Source organism: Lepidochelys olivacea (assembly GCF_965140295.1).
Source record: "Lepidochelys olivacea isolate rLepOli2 genome assembly, chromosome: 8".
Taxonomy (NCBI): domain Eukaryota; kingdom Metazoa; phylum Chordata; order Testudines; family Cheloniidae; genus Lepidochelys; species Lepidochelys olivacea.
In genome coordinates, this window is record NC_140418.1 from 66,151,542 (window position 1) to 66,172,184 (window position 20,643).

Sequence of the window (20,643 nt, forward strand, 5' to 3'; positions counted from 1 at the left end):
GGAAAGCAGGTAGAGCCTGCTCAGTTTGCAAGTTAAATGTATATACTGTGCACTGAATAAATTCCAGAGAGATCCTCACTGCAAATTCTTTAAGAACATATAAATGGCCCTACTGGGTCAGACCAAAGGTCCATCTAGCCCAGTATCCTGTCTTTGGACAGTGGCCAGTGCCAGGTGCTCCAGAGGGAATGAACAGAACAGTTAATCATCAAGTGATCCATTCCCTGTCACTCATTGCTAGCTTCTGGCAAACAGAGGCTAGGGACACCATTCCTGCCCATCCTAGCTAATAGCCTTTGATGGACCTATCCTCCATGAATTTATCTCGTTCTTTTTGGAACCCTGTTATGGTCTTGGCCTTCACAACATCCTCTGGCAAGGAGTTCCACAGGTTGACTGCCTTGTGTGAAGAAATATTTCCTTTTATTTGTTTTAAACCTGCTGCCTATTAATTTCGTTTCGTGGCCCCTAGTTCTTTTGTTATGAGAAATAGTAAACACTTTATCTACTTTCTCTATACCAATCATGATTTTATAGACCTCAATCATATCTCCCCTTAGTTGCCTCTTTTCCAAGATGAAAAGTCCCAGTCTTCTCTCTCCTCCATATGGAAGCCATTCCATACCCCAAATAATTTTGGTTGCCCTTTTCTGAACCTTTTCCAATTCCTATATATATATATATGTATATAAAAATAAAATTTTGAGATGGCCCACATCTGCACACAGTATTCAAGATGTGGGCATACCATGGATTTATATAGAGGCAACATGATATTTTCTGTCCTATTATCTATCCCTTTCTTAATTATTCCCAGCATTGTTTGCTTTTTTGACTGCCAATGCACATTGAGTGGATGTTTTCAGAGAACTATCCACAATGACTCCAAGATCTCTTTCTTGAGAGGTAACAGTTAATTTAGACCCCATCATCTTATATGTATAGTTGGGATTATGCTTTCCAATGTTCATTACTTTGCATTTATCAGCATTAAATTTCTTCTGCCATTTTGTTGCCCAGTTACCCTGTTTTGAGAGATCCTTTTGTAGCTCTTCACAGTCTGCCTGGGTCTTAACTATCTTTAGTAATTTTGTATCATCTGCAAATTTTGCCACCTCACTGTTTACCCCTTTTTCCAGATCATTTATGAATATGTCCAATAGGACTGGTCCCAGAACAGACCCTTGGGGGACACCACTCTTTACCTCTCTCGATTCTGAAAACTGACCAGAGACACCTACCCTTTGTTTCCTATCTTTTAACCAGTTACCAATCCATGAGAGCACCTTCCCTCTTATCCCGTGACAGCTTACTTTGTGTAAGAGCCTTTGGTGAGGGATCTTGTCAAAGGCTTTCTGAAAATCTAAGTACACTATATCCACTTTGCCCCCAGCCTTAAAGTTTAACCTAAAGAGTGAAGGGTGAGATTGATCCTAGTGGACAAGGACAAGTAACTTCTGCATCAAAACACAGGAGTTGATCTCTTAGATAACTGGCTCCCAGGCCATTCAGCGCTTCATAGATTCTAATCAATATATTAAATTGCCCTCATAGTTGAATAAGAAGCCATGCAGAGTACAGAATATTGATATTGTGGGCATATAGTAGCTTGCATCAGTCAGGTTTATACTAGTTGCAGCTTCAGGGTACTCTTTCAAGGATAACCTCTTTTGATTGTACAGTATTGTAACCTGAAGGCTGAATTGATTGAAAGCCATGGCTCACTATTTAGAGGTTCTTGTCAGAGACCGTGATCTTAGTCTCTTGACCAACCATAAATAAAAGGCAGTGGATCCAGTATGACCTTGAAACTACAAATGTTTTGGGAAAGTAAACTTGCCGGTCTGGCCCACTCCTCCAGATGCTTCCCTCGATTGTTTCACTTCTGTCTTATCAGAACTGAGTCTGAGCTAGTTTCCCTCCATCTGCTTTCTCACCTCTGTTAGTTCTTAGAAGGTGCAGAAACTGCCATATAAGTTTGACAAAAGGGAGATAAAAATCTGAGTGTCATTTATATATTGGTGATGATGAAGGTCACAACATTTCATAGTCTTTCCTAGCAGCTGTAATTATATACCTGAACAGCAACAGGGACAGCACAGAGGCCAGTAGAAACCAATACATGCTTTTCTACTTCACGGTCATGTAAAGGTGTAGGATTTCTCTTAGAAAGGATTGATTTACTAAAGGGCCACTATCACAAAAGTCCACAAGCAAGATGGTCATTTCTACTGAAGACTGATTGTCTAGTAATCAACAAGGATATAGTCATTAAAAAGAGTTCATAGAATCATCTTTTTTCTGTATGATGCCCTCGCTTGAAAACGGATTGACGTGAGGTGACATGAGTACAGCTGTTTTTAACTTCACTCTTTCAGTAACCTTCCTTAGGTTTCAGAGTAACAGCCGTGTTAGTCTGTATTCGCAAAAAGAAAAGGAGTACTTGTGGCACCTTAGAGACTAACCTATTTATTTGAGCATGAGCTTTCGTGAGCTACAGCTCACTTGATCGGATGCATACTATGGAAACTGCAGCAGACATTATATACACACAGAGATCATGAAACAATACCTCCTCCCACCCCACTGTCCTGCTGGTAATAGCTTATCTAAAGTGATCATCAAGTTGGGCCATTTCCAGCACAAATCCAGGTTTTCTCACCCTCCACCCCCCCCACACACAAACTCACTCTCCTGCTGGTAATAGCCCATCCAAAGTGACAACTCTCTTCACAATGTGCATGATAATCAAGGTGAGCCATTTCCTGCACAAATCCAGGTTCTCTCACCCCCTCACCCCCCTCCAAAAACCACACACACAACTCACTATCCTGCTGGTAATAGCTCATCCAAAGTGACCGCTCTCCCTACAATGTGCATGATAATCAAGGTGGGCCATTTCCAGCACAAATCCAGGTTTTCTCAACCCCCCACCCCCATATGGGGTATGGGGGGGGTTGAGAAAACCTGGATTTGTGCTGGATATGGCCCAACTTGATGATCACTTTAGATAAGCTATTACCAGCAGGACAGTGGGGTGGGAGGAGGTATTGTTTCATGATCTCTGTGTGTATATAATGTCTGCTGCAGTTTCCACGGTATGCATCCGATGAAGTGAGCTGTAGCTCACGAAAGCTCATGGTCAAATAAATAGATTAGTCTCTAAGGTGCCACAAGTACTCCTTTTCTTCTTCCTTAGGTTGGAAGCAATAAGTTGTGAGGGTAACAGTAAGTGGCCATGTTACTATGTGGCTAGCATCCTGACTTGGAAAGAAGTACTCATAAGTACTATCAATAATGAGTTTCTCATGCCATGAATAGTAAGGGTCCAATTCACAGATCTCTAAGTGCAATTCCCCAAAGACCTAAGATGCTGAAGAGCTCAGTGGATGAAATTCCACCAGAGAGCTCGATGGATTCCTACCTCTTTATCGGACAGTGAACTCATGGCTCTGAACAAAAGTCTGATCCAGTCAACCTTGTCAGTAAAGTAGATGGAAAAGCTCTTCAACATTTTGTTATAGAAAGCAAATGAGCGAGCACTAAACCAACCAAAATTTTGAACAGGTCTTCGTGTCAAGACACTGTTGTTATGCCAGGGGAAAATGTGGTTGGGGTGTGTGTGATTTGGTTTCTTTTTCTTTTTTATTGCAACTAGTTCTGTTGTAGACAGAAACAAATGAGGAAAATCTAGATTAGACAGAGTTCCTGTGGAATAATTTAGCCGTAAGCCTCAAAATTGTGTTGCATTAATTTAAATGGAGCATGTGGGGTCAAAGATATTAACGTGACCACGTTACTGTCCAACATTAAACAGTTTTAAACAAGGTTCGAGGTTTGGTATACAGAGATCTCTGCCTGCTTAGTACCATGGCAAACACACCTTTTATTAAAAGATTATAAGAATATTTAAGGTACAGAAAAAAAGGAAAAACAGAGAAAACCTTTGAAATGTAAAATATTAAGTAAGATCTTTATTTTAACAACATTCCTTGTTCCCTTTCCCTGGTGAAAGTTTTTAGACGAAGGCAAAGAAAAAAATCCTGACAGTCTTTTAAATAACTGTCCTTGTTTGTGGGGGGGAAGAAGTAAGCTAAGATGGGCTGGAGCTGTTGTTGTTAAAGTCCTATTCCATTTCCTAAAAGGAAAAACAAGGCAAACACATGAAGGGAAAGAGAAGACCAGCAAAGGTAGAAAATACAGTTTCTGTCTCTGGTGTTGACTCACCTTACAACCTCACTGCTGGGGAAAATACAGGCACAGCACATAGTCTTATCAGTCACTCCAAGATCTGGAATGCATCTGATGAAGTGAGCTGTAGCTCACAAAAGCTTATGCTCAAATAAATTTGTGAGTCTCTAAGGTGCCACAAGTACTCCTTTTCTTTTTGCGAATACAGACTAACACAGCTGCTACTCTGAAACCTGTCCAAGATCTGGCTAACTTTTACTAGCAGTGAGCTTTGTAGGGCATTGGTTTTAGCTGCTCTTCGGTGACAGGTTTATAGCAGTGTTGCAAATTATTCTGGGTTGACTGGCTAAACCAGACTTTTATTAGACAGAAAGGGGTAAAAAAAAAAAGTGAGAGGAAGGAGACAAAATAAGGTGGGGTAGGAAAAAGACCACATAGGAGTGAGGGAGAAGGGGAGACAGTCTTACATCCCAGATAGTGGCTGAGATTTAGCTGGAGTTGCTGGAGGTGTCATTTAGGTCCTTCCTCTTATGCCTGGTGTGGCCAGGATATTTTTCAGGATCAGGGATTGGATTTCAGGGTCCTAGGAGTTGGTGGAGGTGGCAGCCATGATGGTGAAGCTTGGTCCTCCACCTTGTCTTGTCGAGTTTGCCCAGTGTTTGCATCTGTCCCTACATGTTTTCTCCCCAAGGTTTTTTGTTTGTTTGTGTTTTGGAACCTCAAAAGGGAATGATGGGTGGAATAGCCCATCCCCTCCTTATTTTGTCCACCAATTAAGTCTGACTTCTGATGCACCAGCTGTGGTTCACTGATTTCTGGTCTGCACACTTCTCTTGTTTACCAGACATGATCTCCATACAGTCCTTGAGTTATATCAGTAGGTCTTTTCATGTAGACTAATTCAGTCTGTCTCCCTTTTTCACCTTTTCCTATCATTTATTGTTCTAGGTAAGGGTGCAAGTTTGTCACAGAAGTCACGGATTCAGTGACTTTTCTTGATTTCTGCAGTGGCTGGTGCGCCTTGCTCAGGGGCAGCTCAGGTAGCCCTTGGGGCAGTCTTGGGCCACTGCAGCAGACTTTGGGAGTGGAATGGGGCAAGGGTATGGGGTGGGGGTGGGGCAGGCTCTGAGCAGTGCTTACCTGTGGGGCTCCCCGGAAGCGGTAACATCCCCATCTCTCAGATCCTAGGCAGAGGCATAGCCAGGCACCTCTGCGCACTGCCTCCGCCTGCAGGCACTGCCCCTGCAGCTCCCATTGGCTGTGGTTCCTGGCCAATGGAGCTGCGGAGGCAGCACACAGAGTCCAGCTTTCAACATCTGGAGTAAAATCCTGGCCCACTGAAGTCAATAAGAGTTTTGCTGTTGACTTCAGTGAGGTCAGAATTTCATCCATAGTGTCACCACCCCATCCCTGCTCTCCCAGAGTAGCTCAATGCCCAGTGTACCCACTGACTTCAACTGGCAGGGATTTTCTTCTCAAAATCAGACTGTAGTTGCTAAAGTTTCTTCCCTAAAATTAGACTACTTTGGAAATGTAGCTCTCTTTTTATATATATCTCAATAAAATGGATACAATAGATAAATTTCATTGGTCTTGGGTATTTGTAAAACACTTCAAGATTTTCAGTATTACAAAAGTACAAAGGTTGGTATAGTAACATAATAATCTTCTGTATCCCGTATTTCAAGTTCTGTCATCCTTGCATATTCTGGCTTCTCCTGTTAGTTAATCTCCAGTAGTGACTCCAGACTGATGCCTGGATAGAAGCATAAAACTTATGACAGTCTTGTTCCTTTTGCCATGTGTAATGGTCTCTTGCATGCACCAGTCTAGAGGATATCTTGAATTATGTTCTTGCTTATTACTGTGTTACTATTTTATTGCCTTATTTGTACAGTGCCCAAAATGTTAGGTGTTCTGCTGACACAGAATGGGACAGGTTTCTCTCTCAGAAGAGCTTAAAGTTTAAATGGGCTATATACAGACACGGAAAGAAGGATTACGACGAGAGAGCTGGAGGCAGGAGGCATGTGGAAGGAATAAATGGAACTGGTTATTCGGTTGCTTAGTTGTAGAGTAAATGCTTTTTTAATAGCAAATTGGAAGGTCCTGTGTAGGACTGTGAGGAAACAAGTGTTTGATGTATCTGTAGGTGGTGAGGGAGGCTTCATGGTGTACAGTAGTGGCTCTCAACATGTTCCATGCTGGGACTGTCTATCCAGTTAGCAATACAAGAAGGGCATGGTATTTGTGACAACCACCTCTGCCTCCCTCACAAGTTATCTAAGCTGAGAACCCATGTGTAGAGGGTCCAAGGGAAGGATTTCCTGGTGTATGTGGCAGTATAGGAGTAGAACACATGCTTGTGGAGGTAAGAGATAGGAAATGTTATTGCAGTTATTTTACAAAATGGCTACTGAAGTGTTTGTCACATATCAACATACATAGTTTGTCAGTGTGTGTTGAACTATGAATATTCCTAAAATTTCAGATTGGTATCAGAGTAACTGTAAAAGTTTACAGTTCACTTGGTATTTTGTAAAGGTGATAAGTTCCTTGACAGCTTAAATATATTAAGATTCATTTTAGGGCACGTGATCAGAGAATAATCAGTAGAAATGTATGACATAGCAACTAAACTTCCTTCATTTGATAAAAAGAGTAGCAAACCAGCTAGAAATGCATATGGCATCCTCTCATTTTCCTGTAGAGGGTTTTAGTTGAAGATGTGATGAACTTCAGTTTTGGTTTTTGATTATCTTACAGTATTTGTCCACTAACACGTCAAACTAGTCACAGCACGAGTAGTAAGGACCCTTTTTATATTGTTTCATGTTTGAAACTTATGGCTCAAAATCCACTAAACTAATGTATACAGTTAAACTGAGGCTTCAGTCAAATAGGATTCATTGTGCTATGTATGAAATGTTCAGACATCAGTATTGTACAAAATCATTTCTATAAGTGTAGGTCTGAGACTTATCTTTTAAGGCATAAAAAACACTTTTTTTTTTTGGCAAGATAATAGTTAGATTAAAATTGGGAAAGCCAGCAGATAAATTGTTTAATTGTGAAGAGGTAACTTTTGTTTGCCAGTGGATTTAAAGGGCATCAATTAGTTTTGCAGACAAAACATTATGATCTGCATTTTAAGCCTAAGATGTCAGACTCCTAGCCAAACTTAGGCTAATGGTAACTTTTTTCTATTTATTAAATTAGAAAAGTCTCTCTTCCTTCTTGATATATTGAATCTGCAAATCAGAAGCAACATCTCATCCAACATTACCTTTATCTTGGTGGGGGACTGAGGGAGGCATTTAGGTACACATTTTGTTTAAAAACCTAGAAAAAACATCAGGCTTCTATTCCCCTTATCTCCTCCCACAACCAATTGATAAAAGAAAGGTAGTTCTTTAAAAGCTAAATTAAGGAAGCACTTTGACTTGATGTTATCAATGAAAAGATGATCCCATGATATTCTGTTCCCACCTCCCTCCCATCCTCTGTGTGGATTAAGAATAGAAGTATGGCCATATTGGGTCAGACCAGTGGTCCATTCACCACCCTGGACTTTAAGTGGAATTGGCTGGAATTGGAGTGTCCTGGTAGAGGATCTGCTGGAGGGACATGAACGGAAAGGTGGGGTGGGGCTGAAAAAAGCACTCACGCCCCCCTTCCCTGGTGAATTGTGGGGGTTTTCACTTGCACTGCACATTTTATCCACCAGGTTAGTCCCAGACATCTAATAGTTAAGGTGCGGCCTGATTAAACCCATATCTAATGTCTCGTGTCATTCTTTCGGCATAGCCAGACAACCAGACCAGTATCCTGTCTTCCAACAGTGGATAATGACAGGTGCTTCAGACTCCTAGTCAGGTCTTTCCTATCCTGTCACATAAGCTAGAAAGAGCCTTCAGTTTTCCTTGCTGTTTCTTCTTGGCCCTTGGCTCTTGTTTCTCCCTTCCCTGTCACAAGTGAATGGGCACTGAAACTCCAGCCCAAAGACTGGACATATGGTGTCTTGTCCCACAAATGATACCAGTCTAGCATGCTTTGGGGTGACTGAGATTGCACTTCTAAGAATAGACGATCACCAAATGCCATTGTAATGCTTTTTTACGTATGGGAGTGGAAATCCTGAGGCAAGATCTAAGTCCTATCTGACATTAGTGCCAATATTATTTTATTTGATGTAATGTCGTTTTGAATTTTTATAGCTGTTCAGGTATACTTCTAAATGGGCTATTTTTTGATTCGTACATCTTATGTCTTTCATGAATGATGCATCTGTAATAACTGGTGTATGGTACTTGGGAAAGTTGTCATGGCTTTTCCTGTAAAGCTTGTGATAGACAGCATTGTGCCAATTTTGTGTGAAAATCTCAGCATAGTTTGACAAATTCTTGTGTAGCTTTTTGTTGGCTCTGCAGCCATTCATTGGCAAGAGAAATGCACTCTGTTAAAAGGAAGTCAGTTACACACACTTCCTGAGACAGCGTTTACATATTTCAGCAAAAGGGTATGGCTCTTTATTCTCCAGAAGTTTTATGTACACTAGAATGTATTATTATTCTATTTCCATAAAATTCTGGAATGAGACAGATTGTGTTGAATCACAGCTGACTGACATCATTTTGACTTTGTGGCTTGAGCTATGAAATATGACACGAAAAGAAAGAAGGTTTGGCCATAAACTTGGAAAAGCCAAGACATTTTGAATTAATGCTGCTTTAAAACCACATCTTGGCCATGTTGTGCTTTGCAATGTAAAACCACTGGGTTTTCTCCCCATGCTAATACCTGTGGCCAAATTTTGTTTAACAATATTACATTTATAAGTAACTTTCACTTCTCACTGTATTGTTCAATTCTTATTCTGTAATGGGGTTCCCCATAGATGTGTTTAAAATAATGTAGAAATAATTATATAAAAAGGGATACTTCCTAGCTAACAACTTTTATGTAAAGTGTGTATGGATTCGGTACCTTTCCTAGTACTGTGAAGTGTTGTTTATCTGATTATATCTTTTGATTCTTGCAGAAAATGTTCCAGAGGAATTGCGAGAACCATTTTACACAGACCAGTATGACCAGGAACACATTAAACCACCTGTTGTTAACTTACTGCTATCTGCTGAACTCTACTGTCGTGCTGGAAGTCTTATTCTCAAGAGTGACGCTGCAAAACCACTTTTGGGTCATGATGCTGTTATACAGGCCTTGGCACAGAAAGGTCTTTATGTCACTGATCAAGAGAAGTTGGTAACAGAAAGAGATCTGCACAAGAAACCCATTCAGATGGTGAGTGTGGCTTCTGTATTTTTTTCCTTGGTGCTCCTAATAGCAGTATAATTATTTATGTTTGACTTAAGTCTCATCATTACTTTTATCTCAAGAACTATATTCAGTTAACTTGTGGGAGGGTTAAAGACTCCCCCTTGCCCCCCCCGCCTCTCCCTTTCAAAATGGGGAGTAAGGGAGGATTCCAAAATTTTGAGATCACATCTTTGAAATTCTTTCAGATACCAAAACAAAACACATTTTCCTCCTACAATTCAAGTGTCATTTCATCTGTGTTTCTGTTCTAATAGGACTTTTCTGTGTCTGTGCATTCCCTTTCCTCTTCACCAGTTCTCTATACCTCTAAAGAATAGCTCATAACTTATTGACTGTGGAATACTTAATAGTTCTATACATTTGTAGGTTTTATATAAATTTTAACTTTATTAACATGGTCAGCTGTAACTTTTCACTTTGTAAAAATATATTGAAATACAGCTTGATATAGCTTAAAATGGGAAGTTGACTTTAAAGGCAGAAGGTGAAATCTTTCCTTTATTGAAGTCCATGGCAGTTTTGCCATTGACTTCACTGGGTGAGGATTCCACCCAGAGTGGCTTATTCTCTGAGTACTACAAAAAGTTTTTGTCAAGAATAACTTCTGGTCTTGGGCTTTTATCTCTTAGTCATTTCTGAAATAGAGGAAATAAGATGAAAATGTAAATGTAAATGTTACCATTAGTCTGTCAAATTCCTCTGAGTTGGGTGTACCCTAGACCTTCCTATTACAGAGGTGTTCCAAAAAATACTGCAGTAGAAAGTACAAGCAATACTGGAAGTGCTTCAGCAGCTAGCATAAGGGATTTCTCAGGAACATCTGTGACTGGATGACTCTGGGAAAATATTCCTATAGACTAACTTGTAACATAAAGATGATTTTTTTAGGGATGTTGAGTGACACCTAATCAGGCTTAAGAGCTACAATTTAAATAGTTATCTTTGGAAGGGGAGAAGAAGCTGGTGTGCTTTGTACCTTGTCACAGCTGCCTTTGTAGGTATGTTACTGTGATTTTGTGTATGAAAGGAAATACTGCCTTTTTCCAACTCTTCAACCTCTAGTGTCTTGAAGGGCAAAGTTCAGAGTTTGGATTAAATCCAGTAGGTTCACCCTGATATCAATTTTACTAATCTGCCCTGAACAAGTGGAATTTTCCTCTGTTTTTCTTTAGTGGTTTTTAAAACAGTATTGAGATCCTTTTAAAAAGAAAATTCTCAATGACATAACAGAATGTCATAGTCCAATACAACAATACATAGTATTCCTATCAGTTATTTAATCTGTATAAAACATTCCAGTGAACAAACCAACGGTACAACTGTTAACAGATATTGTCAATATTTAGTTCTGTACCTAATACAAACTACAATACTAATTAAAGCCAGGCTCACCAAAGGCTTTTGGTTCCAACAGTTACTATAGTCTGAAGACAGCCTTTTTTAAAAAATTTGATTTGTGAGAACTGTGTTTGTATATACACTCACCTGTGGAGAATGGATACATTTAGATAATTATATTAAAACCTTATTCTGTCACTGGATTTGTTTACATATGACTGAGAGAAAGGAGTTGCTGTTGGTTGGTTATGCAACATATTAAAAATACAGTAATGAGAGATGAAGCATGGCTGTCCACTACAAAAGATAATTTAGAAGCAACTCTATTAAAGAAATAATCACAATGTGACTTCAATACATAAAGTTGAGCTGCTGGAGACATTTTGCTTTATTTGTATTCCACTAGTGACCATGCCCCAATCAGTGTGCTAGAAGCTATATAAATGAGTAAACACAGCCCATGCCTTGTAGGATTTGTGGACTCCCTAAATGAAATCCTGGCCCCTGTGAAGTCCATTGCAAAACTCCCCTTAACTTCACTGGGACTAGGATTTTGCCTCCAGCCCATAGATCTAGCGAAGATAATCTACAGGTTGGTTCTGTTTCTCTCCCTCTACTTATAGAGCAGATTTGCTACAAGGAACCTTCTCTTTTGTTTTTCATAATTCCTATTTCTAGATGCATAGTGAAGAAAATGACTTAAGTCATCAGCCCAATAGCTGAACCTACAGCTTCAATTTTTCCTGGATCTCTTTCACTTGGAATCTACTTTCTGAAATCTGCTCAGCACTACATTTGGTAGTTGTTGTGGTCTGAGCAGCACTGGTCTGGGAATAGAAATAAATCTACACAATAAATTTGTTAGAAACCCAAGTTGCTAAAAAAAAATTTTATTCTAAAGTGTGAGATTATGAGCAAGCAGTTAACATGACTTAATCTGCATCATGTTTATATTGCTAGCAAATATTTAGGCCTATTACTTATTTTAAAAAATGCACAGAACTAAATTCCTCAAAGCGGCTTCAGGGGTTTTTTTTAAAAAAAATGGATAACTCCCTTCAACCTTGTAGAGCGCTCTGTTTTGAAGACACCAGTGTTCCACAGGTTGTAGTAAGATAAGGATTTAGCCAGGTTTTTTCCTGAACAAAATGAACATTGAATGCAGTTGATTTGTTTTCTTCACTCCATGTTGACATTGTTGATTTCTCTTAATAAAATAAAAAACAAAGGCTAATCAAAGAACAAGGGGGCATCTCAATGAAATGAAAGGCAACACATTTAAAACTACTTTTTTTAACGCAATGTATACATAGCAAGATATTGCTGAGGCCAAGAGGAGTTTAGGGTGACAGATTGTAGACCTGTATATGGATAATGAGAACATTCAAAATTTCATGACAGAACATACAAGGGATGTAAACCCTCATACCTTAGAGCAGTGATTCTCAACCAGGGCTTTGGGGCCCCCTGGAGGGCTGTGAGCAGGTTTCAGGAGGTCTTCCAAGGAGGGCCAGCATTAGACTTGCTTGGGCCTAGGGCAGAAAGCTGAAGCTCCAACACCTGGGGCTGAAGCTGAAGCCTGACCAACTTAGTTTCCCAGTGCCTCCTGTAGCAGGGGGCCTAGGTAATTTCCCTGCTTCCTACCCCGTAATGCCAGCCCTGGCTTTTATATAGAGAAAAACAGTTGGTGAGCCATGGAGTTTTTATAGCATGGGACGGGGGGGCCTCAGAAAGAAAAAGGTTGAGAACCCCTTCCCTAGAGCATACATGAGCAACTATCTGACTGGGATAAGCAACAGACTTCTCCTTTTGTGCAGTTCACTCATTATGGAGTGTTTTGTCCATTCAGAAAAATCTGGTGCTGGTCACCTTTGGACAGGATACTGGACTAGATGGTCCAGGAGTTCTATATTGAAAGCAACCTAGAGACTTTATTGTAGAAGCCTACTGCCTGCTTTCTCAGTGACCTGGATCACAACAAGCACACAATACCTGTGCTCAAAATTCTGCACTGCTGGGAGGCAGGGACACAGGCTGGGGTTGCTCGGGCCCCATGCCCTGGGCAGGTGGAGGGACCCAAGCTCGCCCATAGCTGCCAGTGTGACGCTCCGGTGGGGAGGGGGCTTGGAGCCACAGCCCAGCCACAGTAAGAGCTGGGCAGGCAGCTGTGGGGAGCTGTGTAGCAGACCCTCCACCTGTCCTGATCAGGGGACCTGAGCAGCCCCCAGCCCATGTCCCTGCCCACTAGGCTTCCCACCCAGGGCAGGTGGAGGGTCTGCACTGTGATTCCTCACAGCTGCATGCCTGGCTCTTACCCAAGTCAGAGCCCTGCACGGATACAAAATTGTTATCTGCATCTGCCCTGCTATCCTCAGAAATGGTCCACGGATATAAAACTGCTCCCTGCAGATTTGCAGGGCTCTATGGATTGGGTTTATTATATTTTGTACTTCTAAAATTACATAAAAGTGTGGCAGATGTATTTGTAAAAATCAGTACATAAATAAAATAGCCATAGATACAGACAAGGTACTTGAAACCTCCTTCTCTCAGAAATCAAAAAGGTAATTTTTATGTTGGCTAGTTTTCTATCTAACGGAGACCTGAAAACAAATAAACTCATCTGTCCTTTTTGCAAACATTGAATTAAAGGAATCATCCTCAACCCTTTAATACTATGGCGGAAAATAGTTCTGACATTCTCTTCCTGCTCAGGGTAACTTCCTCTGAAGTAAGGAGTGAGTTATGTGGTGCAAGACAACAGGCTGTTTTGAACAGTGCACTGATAGTAGCAAGGGAAGATCATGTCATGGAATTCTGGAACTCCCACAAAGTCCAAAGATGGTTATTTCAGACACCTCCAGTATTCTGGACAAAAGGAATGAACACCACCTCCATATAGTAAACAAACTAATAAAGAATGAACCCTGCCATGCAACTGACATGATTCAAGACATTTGTAATGTCCACAGCTTGATAGAGCCTCTGAGAACCACTCTAGTAGCCAAAGATAGGGGTCTTAACAGTCTTGAGGGAGCTTACATAAATATTAGTGTTTAAACTAATTGTCAGTGGCCTTTGTTCATTCTACATGAATGGTGCTTCCTATCCTCTCCCTCCCATTCAATGTAATCTCAGCACCATAAATGTTCAGTTTACAGACATAGTGACTGGAGCCTGGAGGACAGAAAAATCTATCTGGTCACCTACCTGGATTCTTCAAATCTTAGGGAAAAAAAATCTTGTCAGTACTTTAAGGTTTTAATGGTTTTGTTTTGAAGTCCCAAATAGGTATAAGGCTTTCATGTTAATGAGAAGCAGGGAAGGGCTTGTGTCTAGGAAATGTATAAAGTGGTAGATGTTCAGCTATGTGTGCTTAGAGCAGTAGACTAATTCAACTGTGGGAGGCTTGAGAGCATGGGAATCTTTTTTCCTTGTTACAACACTCTTTGTGTCACCTCTCACCATAAACTTGGACTTTAATTCAGAACACCTCTCTCTTAACAGTTTTCTGTGATGCACCTCCACCAGGATAGAGGGGCTCTAGTGCAAAAAGTGTTTGAAATAGTCATGTGGTGGTTGCTCTTCTCTATTTGAGTCAGAAGAGGTTAGAATAGGCTAGACCTGGTTCAGTTTTCAACGGTAGAAAGAATTAATTGGGGGAACAGCTGCAGAAAGGGAAGAAGTTAAAACCCAACTGAGCCTTCTGTTGTATGTAGTGGAGTTTTTTTGTTCATTTGTTTAATTTATATGATCGTCTTTGACCAGTTGAACTAAAAGCAGGAAGCAGAGCCACTGGTTGAACAAATCACAGGAAAATTGACATTTTGTTTTTAATGCCTTCTGCAAAAAAGTCTTAAGCATGACTTTTCTCTAGTTTTGATCCCTTTAATGGTTGGTTTATTTACATGTATAGTATTTGCCTTTATTTTTTTCCTAGGAAAAACATAGTATTCTTCAGGTCTATATTAATACAATACTTGTAAGGGGATTTTTTTTATTCCACAGAGAGATCATGTCAGGGGTATATTTTGTTTTGTTTGAGGAAACGTGTCATATTAAACTTCAGTGAATTTTTTCCTTTCTTCTGGTTTCAGAAAGCATGCCACATTTCATAATTGTAGACTATGGGAACTTTGTTATACATAATTTTTTTTCTAGATGTTTTTGCTTTACAATAGCTACATATTTTCTTGTACTGTAGTAGGCTACAACTTTATTGAGCTGCATTTTTGCCTCACCAATGCTGCCATTGTTTTAAAAAAGGGCTTTCTCAGTTGTTTCCCTTTAATCTGGGGGGTAGGGGCTGGGAGCTCCAGGGTCCCCCTCCGCTGGCGGCTCCAAGCTGCTGGGGTCCCCTCCCTGCCACCCACCACAGCTGGGAGCTGCTGGGGTCCCCCTGCTGACCACAGTGGCCTGGGAGCATAGGGGGTCCCTCTTGCCACCTGCAGTGGCCCGGGAGCAGATTACTTGGATTTAGGAATAGAGAGCATGCTGATGAAATCTACTTTGGAGGATAAAGCTAAAATTCAGAGGATTTTTGATAAATTGGAAAACTGGGCTATAGACAACAAAATGAAATTCAACAAAGACAAATGTAAGGTGCTACACTTCGGGAAGAAAAACCAAATGCATAAATATAGAATGGAGGAATAACTGGCTTGGCAGCAGCACAGTTGAGAAGTATCTGGGAGTGGTGGTGTATCACAGGAGTCAGCAATGCAATGCTGTTGCAAAAAAAGCAAAGGCAATTTTAGGTTGCATTTACTTAGGCATAGCATGCAGGTCACAGGAAGTGATAGTACTGCTCTGTTTGCCCCTGGTTAGGCCTCAGCTGGGCTATAGTGTCTCCAATGTATGGAAAGGATGTAGAGAAACTGGAAAGGATCCAGAAGTGAGCAACAAAGAGGGATGGAATGCAAGTCATATGAGCAAAGGCTGAAGGAACTGGGTATATTTAGTTTGGAAAAGAGGAGATTAAGGAGGGACAGGATAGTGGTCTTCAAAAATTTGAAAGGCTTCCATAAAAAAAATGGAAAAGTTGTCATCTCTTGCACAGAGGGCAGGACAAAGGGCAATGGGTTCAAATTAAATTATAGCAGATGTAGATTAAATCTCAGGAAAAACTTCCTAACTTTAAGAGCAGTAGGACAATGGAACAGACTGCCTAGGGAGGTTATGGAAGCTCCTTCACTAGAGGCTCTCAAAAGGAGGTTGGGTAGCGATCTGTCTTGGCTTGCTTACCCACAACAAGTTCTGCATTTTGGAAGGGGATTGAACTAGATGACCCCTGCAGTCCCTTGTAACAGTATGATTCTAAGTAGTAAGGAACCAGGTGAAGCCACCCACTGCAAGTAACTGGGTTGTGGTCAGGTTCTCCCATCATCTGGGAGAAAAAACCTCAGGGCAGTCCTTTACAGGTTCACATATTTGACTGGTCCTCCGCTTGCTGTGTCTGATCCTAGACATGAACAATCTCTAAATTATCCAGTTTACATGTTTGGAGCAAAATGAGCAATGTGAGAAAGCAGAATTGTAGCATGGGAACCATTTGGATTCATTTGACTAACCTCTTTCCTTTAGGTGAGAAGGGATTGAACACCATTGGGTGGGACTATAGTAAGGATCCCTTCCTTTGCTCTCTGCATCCAGGAAGGAGTTCTAGGGATGTGAAAAAGATATTCTAGCATGATGTGGCATCATTATATGATGCCATTTTTGTGACAACATAATTAAGTGATAATGCAATATTACAGTATTACAAATCATCTCGATGTGACTTAGTAACTTTCTACAGTTCTGTCAAATAATAGTGTATCTCCTCAGGTAAATAGAAAGAGAGTTTTCAAATACTTTTAAAATGCAAAATTTTCATATGAATCTGCCCATGTATCTGATTTAGAGAAAAATTCTTAAACCATTGTCCATCCAGGTGCAGGGCAGATGCACTGGAGAGAGGGGAGACAAGATTGCATGTGTTTTGTTAAAGGTTAAAGAGCCCAAAGTGCCACTACTGCAGGCCTGGCATTTTGCAGGGGAGGGAGTAAAGGATCCACACAGAGTGGATCATCTCGAAACACCTCCCACCTGTCTTCCTCCTGCATAGGGAAATGTGGACAATTTTGGCTTCAAAATAAATTCTGGAGTCTAGAAAATTGTGACCAGAGTATACTCTGCATCTAACTTCACCTATCTTCAGAAAAAATGAGCCATGTCTCCAAATGTTTCTATGTATAGTCATTCAAACACAGGAAGATGGGAGCGAAGAATGTGAAGAACATATTAAGTATCTTCTAATAAGTGTATTTACAAGGTGGCTACATTTTGACCTTATCTGGGAAGATACTGTTTAGTTACTCAGCTCTTTATTTACTGCAACAGTAATCTCAAATTTTCACATATGCACAGTGATTTATAAAATATTTTAACTTAAAACTGTAAACACTTCTGCAAACATTAATCCTCACAACATCCTTATAAGGGTAGTCCCACTTTTGCAGTTGTAAAACTAAGTAGAGGTTAAATGAATCAAACAAGGTACCAACAGCAAGTGAGCTGAAGCCTTGGGATAAGAACTCCGGACTCCCTGATTTCCAGTGTTCTATACTACCTTTCATGATAAGATTTAGTTCATAGTTTTTTATATTTTGTAAGTGGTTGTATACTATTAAAACAATTCAAACCCCTGTTAACCTACTGTTCATTTTTTAAATTGGTTGTTTATGTCTAGAGTAGACAGAACCATCATTTTTACATTTTTAATGTGTTTTAATAGCTAGGAAAAGGTGGTAAGGTTCTCTCTGAATTAGCATACTTTTGAGCTCCAAGCAAGATATTAACACACACAATTTGTATACTATACTGCTGGTTTTACCAAGGCTGGATTTTAAAATAAATAGGCTTTGTAACAACCATTCTAATATTTGTTATCCTCCATTTAGTTGCCGCGTACCTTCTTTTAATACCCTTTTTAAAAAGTGCATTCTGTGAAGAAAACTGCTTAAAACCATTCTCCCAACACAGTCCATCTAGATTTATTTAAGACTATCTTTTGGTATGCTAAAATGTTGACCACTGGAGACTTCAATGTAGAAATTACTACATTTGTTTACCAACTGGAATGGAACTTTGAATGTGCCAGTATTGGTATCTGTAGCTAGGGTCTATAACTCTCTAATCCAATAAGAAAATTTATGCCCAATGCAGATTTTGGTCTCTTCACAGAATGTTTCCATTTGAAATGACATCCCTTTTCTCCCCCTCGTCAGAGGAATCTGTTTCTCATTCCCTGGGAAAGGACACTAAGGGTTATATACCCCTCACCCAGTAAGTTTGCAATTACATGCTGCAGATCCTGGAGTTTCATATAACAGTGTAAATTGCTGTTGAATTTGTTTCATTTTTACAGCATCAAAAAGCATAACAGATATTTGACGGAGTGAAAAATAAGGCATGGTTCCTGCTTGAAGAGTTTACAATCTAGTTTTAAGTGTGATGTGACAAGTAAAGGTCTCTGACTAGAGGGATTGAATGGGGTGAGAAAGAATGAAGGCTCACACAAGAATGTGAAGTTACTCAGTTGAAGATGTGTACATGCTTCACGGCTTAGTTAATCTAGCTGGTTGTTTCTTATTGACTCACCATGTATGGCAATCTTGGGAGAAATGCTTTTAGGGAAGGATTAGAATAAGGGGTAGATGGTGGATCGATGAACTAGGATTAGTGTGTGAAAATAGACTTGAGTTCTGTCGATCTAGTCTGTGTCTGAAGTTAATGTACCACACGTTCGAATAGCTAAAGATAGTGGATTATATTTTGAGGCTGAAAAAATGCATTTGTTACACATTTTGCTTAGTTTCTATTTTAGACACCTGATGGGCCAGATCCGGGCCTCGGCCCGTAGTTTGCCCACCCCATGCTAGATTCTCCAGAGTTGAATCCACCACCTTAACCACTGATAATTCAGTCTGCTGTTACCTCTCTCCGTGTAGTTTCTTTGTTTAGTACAGATGTTTCATGTCAGATCCTTATTTGATTGAAAAGGATAGTAAGCAAGCATGTATAATTCTGCTGACTTTGCAGTGTCACTTAAACGTCATCTCACCTAATTTAGGAATGCAGTCAGTCTCCTTTTTGTAAAGTGAATGAACATCCTAAAGGGCAGTGTGTCAGGCTGCTCCCTTAGCCTGCTTTCACTTTGATCCCGTGGTTCCCTGTTCCTGGCCAATGGGAGCTGCAAGGGGTGGTGCCCTCTGCCTCAAGGGAGCAGTGCCCTCTGTGCCCCTCCCTCCCCCGGGCGTTTTACCGTGTGACATTGCTGCATGGTTCTGAATGTGTCTGTGTCTTGTATAGAAAATGTGTTGCAGTTTTCTGTCATGTGTAAATGTGAGTAGTTGATTTAGGATGAATGTTGCAGTAATATCTAATTAGAATTCAACATCTATAATATATATTCAAATGAACAGTCAAACAGATCAGTTTGGATATTGAAGTCTCTATATTATGCTGAAGAAGGACTTGAAGAGCAGAATATTCTTGGTCTGTTTCTTGCTGAAGTTATGCATTGTATACTCACTGAACAAAATGATTAAACTAAATATTTTTTTCTGCACTGTAAATACTGCCATGTACAAATTCAATGAAGAAGATTTTGTGTGTTTGACAGTCTACTTTGAAGGGAAAAACTCAAATAAAATTATAGCATTACAATGGAACTGTTCCAAAATAATTTCATTTATATGAAATACATTGCATCTCCAGAAAGTCTGAATTTGAAATTTATATAAATTGTGAATGAGCCTTTCTTGGAGAAATTGGCTTAGAAATACAGTTGTGTAGATGTTTAGACACTTTGCAGTACTGTAATACTTTCCTCTTTACTTGGATGCTGCTGAACAGATTGAGCCATGTGTCTAAATTGATTTGTCTTAAGATTTTATAAGAAATTAAAATTTCAATGAAAATAGTTATTTTTCTAACCTTCTTGTAAATGGGCAAGCAAAGCAGTATTGAACCAGAAAGTGAAAACTAACTTATGACAGGCATAACTCAACCAGGTCAGCATATATTAGTCTACCCTGCCTTGTCTCTAAACTAGGATATTAGTAAATACATTCCAACATCTAACACACCCTAAGGCTTTGTCTAGAGGAGGACAAAAAAAGTGAGTTGTGCTGGAGGGATTTAAATTTGTTGGATACAAGTTTTTAACGATTATAAAAACCCTAATGTCGCATGGGCAAATTGTATTGCTACTTGATTTAGCTCGTAGAGGTGAATCCTAGGCTCCTGTTAAGGTTCCTTCCCCACTCTGAACTTTAGGGTACAGATGTTGGGACCTGCATGAAAGATCCCCTAAGCTTATTCTTACAAGCTTAGGTTAAAAGCTTCCCCAAGGTACAAACTTTGCCTTGTTCTTGAACAGTATGCTGCCACCACCAAGCGATTTAAACAAAGAACCGGGAAAGAGACCACTTGGAGATGTCGTCCCCCAAACCCCCCCCCCCCCAAGTCCTACACCCCCTTTCCTGGGAAGGCTTGATAATAATATCCTTACCAATTGGTACAGGTGAACACAGACCCAAACCCTTGGATCTTAACAATGAAAAATCAATCAGGTTCTTAAAAGAATTTTATTTAAAGAAAAAGGTAAAAGAATCACCTCTGTAAAATCAGGATGGTAAATATTTTACAGGGTAGTTAGATTTAAAACAGAGAATCCCTTTAGGCAAACCCTTAAGTTACAAAAAGACACAAAAACAGGAATACATATTCCCT

At 40.0% G+C, this 20,643-nt stretch overlaps 1 protein-coding gene across 5 annotated transcripts in view; it reads left to right on the top strand.

Annotated features, from left to right (window-relative positions):
* CAMSAP2 (calmodulin regulated spectrin associated protein family member 2) overlaps positions 1-20,643 on the top strand; it is a 172,994-nt gene that overhangs the window by 7,091 nt on the left and 145,260 nt on the right. For all 5 annotated transcript variants that reach the window (XM_084636073.1, XM_084636074.1, XM_084636076.1 and 2 more), the window contains exon 2: positions 9,233-9,492. In XM_084636073.1, coding sequence (XP_084492199.1) covers positions 9,233-9,492 — 260 coding nt within the window. The remainder of the gene's footprint in view (positions 1-9,232; positions 9,493-20,643) is intronic.